At 41.4% G+C, this 12,513-nt stretch overlaps 1 protein-coding gene across 1 annotated transcript in view; it reads right to left on the bottom strand.

Moving 5' to 3' along the window:
- ADAMTS16 (ADAM metallopeptidase with thrombospondin type 1 motif 16) overlaps window positions 1-12,513 on the bottom strand; it is a 184,532-nt gene that overhangs the window by 71,492 nt on the left and 100,527 nt on the right. Inside the window, exons 13-17 of the mRNA XM_064375850.1 lie at window positions 11,744-11,916; window positions 9,880-10,010; window positions 7,788-7,911; window positions 7,140-7,384; window positions 4,913-5,051 (exon numbers count right to left, since the gene is read on the bottom strand). Coding sequence (XP_064231920.1) covers window positions 4,913-5,051; window positions 7,140-7,384; window positions 7,788-7,911; window positions 9,880-10,010; window positions 11,744-11,916 — 812 coding nt within the window. The remainder of the gene's footprint in view (window positions 1-4,912; window positions 5,052-7,139; window positions 7,385-7,787; window positions 7,912-9,879; window positions 10,011-11,743; window positions 11,917-12,513) is intronic.

The raw sequence follows: 12,513 nt of genomic DNA, 5'->3' as shown, positions 1-12,513 counted from the left end.
AGAGACACATCCACTAGGATTCAGAACATTCTAGCACACAAAGTGAGGATGGGGAAGATCTAATTTAAAGCAGTTCCTGTGAAAAAGATTTAGAGATTTTAGCCTATCAGATGAGCAATAGCAACCCAAACCCACTGCTGCTCTTTAAAGCCATCTCAGCGATGGGACTCAGAGGAAGACAGGCGTCCCAGCTGCAGCTGAGCTGAGACTTCCTGTGAACAGGCCTGGAGATCTCTCTGAACTCTCACAGTTCTTGGAACACAACACAGGCTACCACCTTGCATTGTTACACGTGGGCATATGGGTACCTCCTTGCTCCAGATTGCAAATGATTTTGAGGACAGAGCCAAGTATATACCATCTTGACTTATAAACTGAGAACTCAGCATAGTGGCTCTCACATTTAAGAAAAAATTGCTAAAGTACTCGATTCACTGGTTAAGACGCACAAATGTCCAATACCTCAACTAGCTATGACATGAAAGAGGCACTAAATAGTTTTCATGTAAAGCGACATCTACTTAAGCATTTCATTGCTCAATCCAGATACAGAAGAAATCAAGCAAAGGTCTCTTGCATTTCCCCAGGTGGCTTAAAGATGTTTAAGGTTCAGATCCAAACATGCAAGCATTTGCTGACTGAACAAGTACATGAATGAACGAATCAGTGGACGCCTGGCTTGGTAACAACAAAGTAGGGCAAGTTTGCAAGGGATTTCAATCATTTTTCCAAACTTCATCCCTAAAGGAATTAAACCTTAAGCCCCGGATGTATTTGTAGATGGTGAAGAGAATAATATTGAAAAACTGTAAGAGACGACGGTTTACAAGCCAGTTTTAAGATTTGTTTGAGAAATTTTAATTGTCAATTAGATGAATATTTTCATTTGAATAAAAATGCCTCATCCCCAGACATTACAGGATGCATGTTGGACAATTTAAGACATATGTCAAATTTTAATAAGTACTTTTATTTGGAAATAAATCAGAGGTTGAAGATTAGTGATTTGGAATACATCAGGCCAAATGAGTTGTAGGTGCTGACTTTAAAAGATGACTACATATATAATTTTGAGAAAAGGCTGATGCTTTTACAAGGTAAACAAAAGTCTAGTGAAGTCATTACCACATCAGAAAGTCTCCGTCTCAGAGACAGCCACAGTAGGATAAGCTATCTCTGAGCAATATTCTTGGCATGTTGTCTCTCTAGCTGAGTTTTATACCCCATTACCAATGCCCCAGATGCTCACTGAGTGTCCAGTTAGGGCACGATGAAGCAGGAACACTGAAATAAAAAAAATGCAATTATGTCATAAAAGTGAGAGGAGAGAAGAAAAAAACAGAAGAAGCTGTCAAAGAGGGAGATAGAAGGCATTACCTGCTGTGTGGAAACATTTCCTACAGAGAGATGGACTCATTGTAGGAGATAAGGAAATGAGATCTCTTTAAATCAAAAAGAATTATCCGTCCTCTTTTGATGCCAGATAATGTTTCTGGAATGAAGAAAGAGGTGGGGGCAAGTTTCCAGCTGTCTTCTTCCCATTCATTAATTCCATAACTCCCTTTGTAGACCCTTAAATTCTCAAAAAGAGAGCTAAGAAAAAGATGATTTAAAAGTTTCAAATCCAGAACCTCGGGAAGTCTATGTAACTAGAAGTCTTAAAAAATATATAAAATATGCAGCTAAGATAAAAATGGCATTTATACTTTCCCTTTTTTTTTTTTGAAGAATCAGGTCAAGAATTTTCAGGTAATACATTAACCTAATCCTCTAAGACGTGAGAACAATAATCAAAGGTTATTATATCACGCTCATTGGGAAAGTTAGTTATTCTTTCACAAAATGGAAAAACTGAGAAGGAGACTCATTTTGGGTTTTCACCCACCAATATCAATCATCCGAGCAATTAAAATGTGCTGTTGTGAGATAACTCAGAATTTAAATAATCTTTTGAAATTTAGAAGGCTCCAACACGATATAACTAATGAAGCATTTAATAAACTTAAAGTAATTGAGGTTTTAGTTCTAAAGGATCTGTGTCTTCAGATGTCATCAACTCCTGAAACTCCTAAAGTTCAGTAAGGCAGAGACAGTAAATTCTAATAAACTGCTTAATCAAAATAATCACTTATAATTGAGTAATGAAGTCTTGAGAAATAAAAGCCCTTACCTCAAAATCAGTCACTGTGATTAACATTCAGTGAATAACTATGTTACTTAAGATTATCAGGGGAAATTTGACAAGTCCACCAAACACAGATCAAAGGCAAACTGAATAGTGCAACTGAACGAGATCAGCCTTCACCCTGAATGACCATGAAATGTAAGCGCCGCCCACAAGCGAGGGCGCCTCCTCACTGCTGACATTTCAATCTTATGTTCCTTGGACTGCAGCTCCCATTGCCAGGTAGAAGCTGTATTACGACAGGAAGACAGGAAGTCGAAGAATATGTTGTGCTTCCCTGGCAGAATCATCTTGTTAAAGAATGTTAACATCAGCAATGGGCTCAGTTGCAGTTGTGGTGGGGAGACATAAGAACGGAGCCAGTAAACCCATTTGAACCAAGTTACCTGCCACCTCTGAGATGGTAATAATGATTGCTTCCGGGCATTGATATTCATAAAATCTTTAAGCTTCACATACATAAAAGGCTGATTCAAAATTTCTAAGGAATGTGGCCTGATGAAGCCAAGACTTGAATCTGATATGGCTGCCTCGAACCTGTGGTCTTTCTACCCTTAACCTGTCAAAGGTTTTGACAAGATAATTTATGTGAAAGCACATAGTAGGTGCTCAATACATAGCAATAATGTGTTTCTTACTTTCATCTTGCTTGTATAGAAAGTGATTCTGGGGATATTAGGGAAGGAAAGAGAGAGAATAAGAGAGTGAGGCTGTGGGTTTAAGCATTTACAAAAACAGAGGAAGATCAACTATAACTCAGCCCTGCTGGATAACCATTTGCAAATGTTTCCTTTCTTAACTATACACACATGGTCAGTGACCGGGTGCCCTGATTAGGTGCTGAGTCTTCTGTCCTATGAAGAAGTCAGGTTTTTACCAGGAAGACTGCAGAGCATTATCCTACAGAAGACAGGAAAGTACAGACATCCTGCACTCCATCCAGCTGTTGAGTTGAGAATCCATGTTTTCCATCAATTTCCCATTGAAATTGAAAACAAACAACACTCACTGACTCTCTAATGCAGCTCTTTAGAAAAGCGATTAGGGAATGGACTTTGGGTTGATTTACCCCAGAAACTCTCACTTATCTGGTAGGGATAGTTAGGTGACTTGCAAGTGCACTAATAATCCATTCAGTGTTTCAGGATACTGAGATGAATAAATTGGTAGCAGCTGAGAAAACTAAGAGTTCCTCTGAATGCTTGATGCTCAACGGAAAGGCACCAGTGAACCTGGTGGAATGAAATAGAATCATCAACTGGCCATTCTTTACAGATGTTTCCATGGAATTCATTATACATTTTTTACAAAATGAAAAGGAACAAGAAAGAGTTCCAAAATTCATACTTTCCTTACACAAATATGAAGCTTTGTGATTCCATTATTATCCTAACCAATTACTATGTATTTGAAGATCCTAAATAGGAGAGGTGAAGTCAAATGCATTCAACATGATCCATGAAAACATGGGGATGGTTACAAGATCAGAGGAAAAGGGAAGGAAAATCCGTATGGTGAGAAATGGCTTTTCCCACGTCACACAGAGAGAAGAGCATACAAGGTGGCTCTGTTACGCTATTTTCTAAACAAAGTAAGCTGGTGGCTGACGTGGGCCATATCACTGGTATGAGATTTCCCGTATTTCCCTCTGGTTGCTCCTAGAGCGACGTGCTTGCTGTCCTTCTGTGCAGAAGGTAGCTGTGATTTTCCTCAGACAGTGTTTCACTCAGAGTCATGAGCTTTGCTGGCACCCATAATTTAACTATCTCATCCTTAGTTCATACTGGGAAGGATGAACATACGCCAAGCACTCAGTGCTTTTAGGACTATTTCAGCTTTTTGTTAATCTTTCAGTGTTCCTTTAGTTCCTTCATCTTATTTATTTAGGCAACTATTGAGAACATACAAAGTTATTTTTATTTATTTTTTATTAATTCATTATCTTCTTACTTGATGCCAGTTCTCATTTGGGAACCGTTTTCCTTTACTTAAATATAATATTATCTAAATTAACTTCTTAGTTACTAAAACCTGGATTGCTCAAAGCTGAAATCCACTTGGCCAGATGGAAACTTGTCTACTTGATAAATATCAGATAGAATTTATTATGTTGTTTTAAACTTGCAAATATTTGCTCACCACTGTTTATATCAGACAGTCAGTACATGTGCAATTCTTTCTGACATGTTTTTTCTTGATGTTTTCTTTGCAACTTTCAAAATATTCTTTTATTTTCTGGGCAAATCCGACTATACAACTGGAAGGCAAAGCTCTTTCCAGGAAATGTTTTGAACGAGATTAGTTGGATTAAAAAACCCACTCTAGTCAGTGCCTTTTCCATGAGTTTCTGTTTCTCAGTATCAACATGATGCATTTCATAATTACAGTGACTTTCACTTGACTAATCTCAATTAACAAAATTATCTTTTAAAATATCTTAAATTAGAGGAAAAGCGGAACCAAAGCACCCACTGACTTCTTCAGAGTCACACACTGAAGTAGATAAACTGGAGAAGGCAGCTCAAGCTTACAAGTGACACTCCCACCTTGGGAATGTCACCACTCCCCACCTTGGGAATGTCACTGCTACTGGCTGGGAGAAGCCCTGGGCTACTCATTAGGACTCAAGAAGGGCAGGTGCAGTGCACCCCATGGCCGAAGGCTCACATGCTGCCTCCAGGAGCAGCATGGGAGGAATCTCCGAGAACAGCACTGGAAGGTACCTACCCCCTCCGCAGGACACGGAGCACTCAGAGCGCACGATGGCCCAGGTGTAGCTGGGCTGGGCAGGGGGCTGCTTCTCGGCCCCCAAGTGAGGCATGGAGTATTCCCAGGCAATGCCTGGGTTCCTTCCCTGAAACAGGAGCTACAAAATAAGAAAGGGGAAAAAGAAGACAAATTAATGCAAAACCAGCCAATACATGCTAATGTGGCTTAGACTACTTAAAACAACATCAATCAACAAAAAGTTTGTCATAATGAGAAACTAAATTCGGACTATCATCCAAATTTACATAAAATTTGTAAACAGGAATAACCCTCCCATCTAGACTCAAGCTCATCTAAAAAAACGTCTAGACTTTCCGCCCTTCGCCTTACAGTTAGTGTATGCCTGCATGCAAAACTTCAAACACCTTTGCGACTTAGAAAAAGCAGTTTCAAATTACCATTTTTATTGATACGTAATAGAGACACGTATTTGGGGGGTACATGTAATAATTTGATATATCCTAAAAAAGCATTTGGTTATCTCCCTTGGTGTTTCTTTGGGATCCCCTACAAATTCCCTGCATCTGAGCAAATCAGAAAGAGATACCTACAAACACTGTTATGCTTCCTGGTGAGTTCTAATAACCCAGGACCCTTCAACAGCAATAGATAGGATTCACGAATGACCAAAGCTAAGTTAGAGTACTTTTTACTGGGAGAGATGAAGGGGACTTTTGCCTACTGGCAGATACTCATCAAGTCCAGGGGAAAATGTATTTTATTAGTAAAAAAGATCACTCAGTCATAGTTCAGGGCATGGAATCAGGTTTAGACTCTGCATTTCCTAGCTTGAAACCCAATCATGTGGACCAGCCACCATTTCTCTCATAAATGTATTAGATCCTTGAATTCTGGTTAGAAGATTTTTCTGGAAAACTCACCATAGCCTGTTGATATAAATCCCATACCAGCACCTGAGAGTCTTTGCATCCTGATATGATGCCCATGTAGACAAACAGACTCACCCTCCCCTAAGCACCCTGGCCCCATGGTCCACACTCTGCCTAATGACACAGCTCCAGTCTCAGTGGTGCCAACGTTGTGGGACAGGTACAAGCCCAGGACAGGGGGTTGCTCTGCAAGGCCATTGAGATGATCTCCAGCCCTGACATTCTGAGCCTTTGCAACTCTTCTTCCATCGAGAATAGTTTCCTGACAAGCCTCACTTATTTTCAACCCAGAGGCATCTCTCTTTCTCTCTGATTATTAAAGCTAAAAGCCTCAGATGGTGGGAGACACGATCAAGAAAAGAATTCAAAATAAATACGTTTAGGAAGGGGTGGAATGAAAGCGTTGAGAGGCAGGACAGGAGATGGACGTAGAACCTGTGGAGATGCAGCAGCTGCTCCACCTCCACCACACCCGACTGCCTGGGGAAGCATGTCCCAGGAAGACACAAGAGGATGGGATAGGGCGGCCAGTCCCAGGGAACAGGTCGGGGCATCCAGGTGGCTGTACCTCCATAGCAAGGTGTAGATTGATGGGGCAACTTTTGAATCAAGCACTTTTTTTCAACTGTTCATAGAAACATAACATGGTGGGGAGTTAGAGCACCCACTACCCAACACTGCCATCTGCACAGTCGCATGGGATAGGTGGTGGTGTCAGAATCCGACTATATTTTGTGAACCTCTGCATTCAGGAGTAAACAGAACGGCTCGGTTTGGGAGGTGACCCACTCACTGGACACTGGATCGATGTGACTGTAGAGCTGTGGCCAGCCAAGATCAGTGCTGTGACACAAGCAGGTCGTCACACAGCCAGGGGCTTTGCCTCTCAGTTCTCTTCTCCTATTGCCACAGGACACAGCAGAAATGCGGATCCCACCCTAGACACAGGTGAAGTCATAATCCACCTCCCTCCCCTAAGAGTGGGCACTTCTCACAGCCGTTGAGCTTACAGAACAGAAGACTTCTGCAAACATCTCATGCTAAAACCCCCAAATGGGAACGCAGGTGAGCACTTAAATACAAACATAATCATATGCCAAAAAGTGAATGACGATAAAAACAAGCCTGCTGCCCCATTCAGCCTATGGATGGATCACTCTTTTCTATAATTGTTTTTTTTTAATAACTGTTTACATTCTTCTGTATTCTTAAAATTATGCCAACAGCCATGAATTTACACAAACACCAGAACACCCCCGAAATCCAAGCCCCAAAACCAAGAGGCTGGACTTTACCTCCACAATCAGTGTTTCGTTGGTTGGTCCAGCAGCGATTAAGTTCTCAGGCTCGTTGTAGGACCGTCTATAGTCGAAAGTAGTGCCTGAAAACTTGTACCGGCCTGGCCAGTCCACAGTCCAGTGTCCATTCAGGTAGTACCTTCTGAGAGCATTGCACACAGAAATGTAGGAGGTAGACACGTTCATTTCATAGATGCGAATACTCCGGGCTCCAGAAGGAATGGTGACCATATGGTAATACTCTGGATAAAGGAAATGGGGAAGATACAGCTTTTCATTCCGTAAAGCTGAGGCAAACTCTCTAAGCAACCCCACTCCTGAGAAAATAAAACCTGAGTATCCACATTTGGAACTGGGGGAAGATGTGTTCTGGTGATCAGTTACCTTAGAACTATACCCGACTGCTTTTTATTAATTGGAGCAGAGCTCCTGTGACGTGCACTCTTCCTAAGAACAATTTTAATTCAAATAACCTAGCTACCACATCCGGTCAAAGCGAGAGGCTCGAGAAGCAAAGAGCTAGCTGAGGCAGGAAGTGAGGCATGGAAGGAGGGCCTGCTGTTTGCACTGTCGCCTCAAGCTCCTCCGCTAAGAAGCCCCAGTTACAATCTTCTTTGCCCAAGGCTTGTAGACAGCTCTACTCACGGTTGGTGTGGTGGTGCTTGGTGTAGAGACCCCTGTGAATCGTGCAGGCTGAGTTATTCCCCTTACACACCCCACAGGTGTCTTCAACAGCATCAGATCCAAGGACATTGTCACATCCAACTCTCTGGAGGGCCCACAAGGTCACATGTCATTCATGGAAGAAAGGACAACACAGCAATAATGTCACCAATCTCATGCAAGAAACCTCCTCCCCACTAGAGTTAAAATTTCACCAACATAGGGTAGTTAACAAATATTTATTGGATACCCAATATGTGCACAGTGGGACTACAGTGTTACCCTTCAAAAATGTAGGAAGCTTTTAAAATGTGAAACGTAACCTGTCCCCTTTAGTACTGTCACACAAGTGGACCTAAATTAAACCTGTAGGTTGTCACATTGGAGCCATGGGTGAATTTCAGACTGCCCTAAAGGGTTTAGTACAATGACAACCAATGTGTCTAGGCAAGCTTCTATCAAAATACGCCATTGTGGGCTTTCATTGTCCTACGCAATGACAGAGAAGGAGCAGATGACACACAGAAATTCTCCTCAGTAGTAATTATTTAAAGGGCATGTTAATTCACTTGCTTAGAATTTTAGGAGCTCTGTAAAATTTCTGCACTTTCTAACAAAGAGAATAGGCTCTATATGTCAAAAAACATCCATTTGGAAGCAAAATAACTACAATTCTTGGCTTGAAATCCATAGGGCTAGATGTATTTCAGAACTTAGAGTGTTTTTAAATTTTAGAAAGGTAATAGATATTATGTATGTAATGCATATGAGAATCCCATAAGGGCCTAGGATGTCAGCCCATAATTAGCATATTAATGTTTCTATAGTAAAACCTGTAAATGTGTTATTTACAGGAAGTGAGATAAATAAAACCAATCAGTAGTCTCACATCAGTTCAGGGCAGGCTTTGCCACCAAATTCAGGTCCCTCCAGATTTTCACAGCTTTTTGGATTTCAGAGTTACAAATAAGGGATTATGACACTATATCATTAAGAATACCTAAATACAATGAAATAGTGAACACATCAATTAACAGTTAGACAAAATTGAGGACTGTACAGCTGAAAGAGATCTTAATGGAAGCATCTAGCCTAACCCTCATGTATTAAAACTGATCACACTAACGATCTCAGTGGGTGATTTGACTTTAACACGGTCAACAATACAGGGGAAGTGAGAACTAGAAAAGATGATTTTGGACTCCACAGGATATGCAGGTTGAACACCTTCTTCATCTGAAACCCCACTGTCTACATGCAATGTGTTTGATCTGCTAACACCTTTGCTTGGTTTATAATAACATTTTTCCACCTCTTCCCTCTGCCAATCAGGGTAAGGCTACCATCAGTCACTTACGTTCATTTAGCCGCTGACACTTCCCCAGCTTGGCTCCTGCATCCCTGTCCACCCACCCTCCTCAGTGAAAGTGTACCTGCTGTATGTTGCTGAGGCCCCTCCTGGAGCTGCAAAGTGACCCAGGCTCTCTTACCCGTCCCTGCTTCACTGACTCGCCACACTACTGCCTACAAACTGCAACCGAATCCTGTGACTCCACTGTTCCCGGACTCAATGCCTGCTCTATCTATTTGGACACAGAATAAAAGTCCCAACCATTCAGACAGCCTTGGAGAGGCCTTGGAAACCTTCTTCTCGCCTCATCCCTTCCCACAGCATCCCCCCAGACCCCACCTTCCCTCTGGCATTCTGATGACTGAATCGGCTGCCAGCAGCCCATGCATCTGGCACCGCCACGTCCCTGACATCCCTCTTCCAACTCATCCTTTCAGCTCTAGCTTGGATGTGGATGTTCCCTTCTCCTAGAAGCCCCAGACCCACATGTCCCAGACCCACATCTAAGACAGAATGGGCCCCTCCCTCTCCTCATGCTCTGCACACACTTCCACTGCAGCAAAGCAGCGTGTCATCAATGTGTTCTGGCTTTCTCCTCACGGGGATATGACTCAGAGGGAAAGGCTTGTCTTATATGTCTGGTCTTTCTAGCCTCTATGGGATGCCTGACACAAAGCAGACTGTCTGGAATCATTTGTTGAATGAATGAAGGATCATGATTACCTCACATATCCCATCTATACAAACATTACGGCTATCCTCCGAGCATGGAGTCCCATCTTTGACTTTATTTGACAAAGAAAAGAAGAAATCAAATCCTTCTGCGATACAGTAGAGTTTGCATAAGTCCTGATCTTAAAAAGAAATACACACACAAACACAAATAAGAAAGATACTTAAGCTCTGATCATTTTTGCTCTGAATTTTAGATAGACTTTCTTTCTTCCCCCATAAAATAACTCCCACACAATAACACATTGCAATGGCACTTTTAACGGTTGCCTCGTTATGTTTTGTTTCTTTAATTTTTTTTATCGCTTCACTATTAAATTTTACTGTACAGTGTCCTTTAAGTTCTTTGATTTTTATACAGTGTTTGGCACATAGTAGGCATTCAATAAATATTGGTTGACTACAACATTAACGCTTTACTAGTTCACTAGCAGAATTAGCTACCATCTTGTAGAAATGCAAAAAAGGTCACTACCATTTTGTAGTAATACACAAAATTCTTACAGATAAAATGTAATGAAAGAATAACAAATCACTGAATTTCTTAATGCATTTGGTAAAAAAAATTAAAAATTAAACTAATAAATGGAATAACTTAGATGAAATCTCTTGAAAACAATGTTTTCTACAAATATAACAAATTGTTTTAAATTGTTTTGTTTTAAAATATTGGTACCCAGAGAAACAAGAAGTTTACTTCCTTCCTAGATAATCCATTTCAAGATTTTTTTGGTTTATATTTAATATGAACTTTTATTGAAGGCATTTTCCCCCTTTTGTTCTCTTCTGGCTAAAACTGGGACAATTAATGATGAAAACGTTGTCTGTCTTAGAAATTTCTATAGGCCTAACACTCATCTACAGATATTTCCTTATCATTCAAGATAAGAGGCCCAACTGACTAATTCTATGAATAAAATTTAGTGTGTGTTTCCATGATTAATGAGTTTATTCGCTGAAGATTGGCAGCCAGGAGTAATACACACACATTTTTGGAGCGCAATTTCAAAGTTCATTCTCCCTTTCTCTCCTTCCTGGCAGCCTGTAGCACCCTGGCTTCATTTGTACAGGTTTAGGAGTAAAGGGACAACCAAACACGGTAATTTTCTTTCAGGATTTTCTACCTTTATGAACCTGACACTGTGAAAACACAGTATACATTGAGATGATGAAAGCGAATAGGATGTCACAGGGGGCATCCCACTTAAGTATGTCCAAAGGGCTTCTGCCATTTTCTTGGGCAATATTCCCAGTTTCAAGCAATGAGATGATTAGGTTTTCTTTGAATTTCTCCTTAATTACGTCACTTAAGCTACTGACCTTAAGTTATTTTAATCATGAAAACAACACTTATTTCTTTCCCACAGGGGAGTAAAATCTTATACATGCCACCAATAAACTTCTTGGTTAATAGTTATAGATCAAGACTTTCTCAACATAGTGTGCTTCAAAATTATTAAATTTTCCAAAATATACTGAGATTTCTCTTTCATTCTTTGACAATTATAAGTATTCAATGGCTAACTTGCTTATGGCAGCATCACCATCAACTACTGTCATTCTTAATCCAAAAAATACTGACTCAGTTTCCATACAGCATCTACTTTGTATTTTTATCCCTTCTTTGACGAGTTTCATTGTATTACGCACACGACTTCTATCTGGTGTGTTGAGTTCTGACCTCACGGCTGGTCAAGTTTAGATAAGAAGTCGTGACAGTGGGGCTGGCAAAATAAAACCAAACCACAGAGCGGCATCTGGTTTACTTGTGCACCACACTCTCAATCCCGTCCTTCTTTAAAGAGTAAAGGTAGCAAAGCATGAGGCTACCACACACAAGCAGTTTGCGATTTACCTTCTACTTGAGTGTAAGGCTTCCACTTGTACTGCCGCCCTCGGAACCGTCTGCTGTTGTGCTCAGCGCACTGCGCGGAGCGGAAGTCAACACTGTCCCGGGGACATTTCTGACTGTTGCAGAGCTTCAGAGTGCGAGTGGAGCCCTCGCAAAACTTCCCTCCATGCGATGGCCTGGAATGTGTATTTTGAAGTTAGAATTTTCATATTTTAGTAGCTACTCAGACCTTCTTTGAAATTAGGCTGATGGAAGAGATGAAGCTAAGAGTGTCAGAATGGGTAATCAGGAAAAGTGGATTTCTAAGTGGTCAAGAACGCATTCTTGCACATGAATGGTAAGGTCATGCTCCCTTTTCTGTTGAGTGAATCCTTTACAAGAGTGGCAGGGCAGGCCGGCCTGTGCTTGCTCCTCTCTGGGCCCAGCGCCTCTGCAGGAGTGAGCAGCGTGGGCACGGTGAGCAGGGCTGTCCTCACCTTGCACAGGGAGGGGCTGACTCAGGAGGACCACACTTTCCCAGGATGGCACATTTGAGAGAACGTGGAACCCAGAGTGAAGTTCAATGACTTTGCTTTCCAGATCAAAATTACTTTCCATTGCCAGTGTTCTGGTGAAGGCCAGGACTAAAGACCCAGTCACCTCTGCTGGTTGGCACTGACAGCTCACCCCTGCTTGCCCCAGAGAATTTGCATGTACACACTTGTAAGGTGCAGGCAGCCCAAGGGGTACAGTGGGGGTGGGGGAGTTTATGGGAGCTCGTGCTTTAAAGATAG

This window comes from Aotus nancymaae, unplaced genomic scaffold (assembly GCF_030222135.1).
Source record: "Aotus nancymaae isolate 86718 unplaced genomic scaffold, 86718_ANA_hifiasm-v0.15.2.pri h1tg000014l, whole genome shotgun sequence".
NCBI lineage: Eukaryota > Metazoa > Chordata > Mammalia > Primates > Aotidae > Aotus > Aotus nancymaae.
The sequence above is the reverse complement of the archived record's forward strand: the minus strand, read 5'-3'. Positions and strand labels throughout refer to the sequence as shown.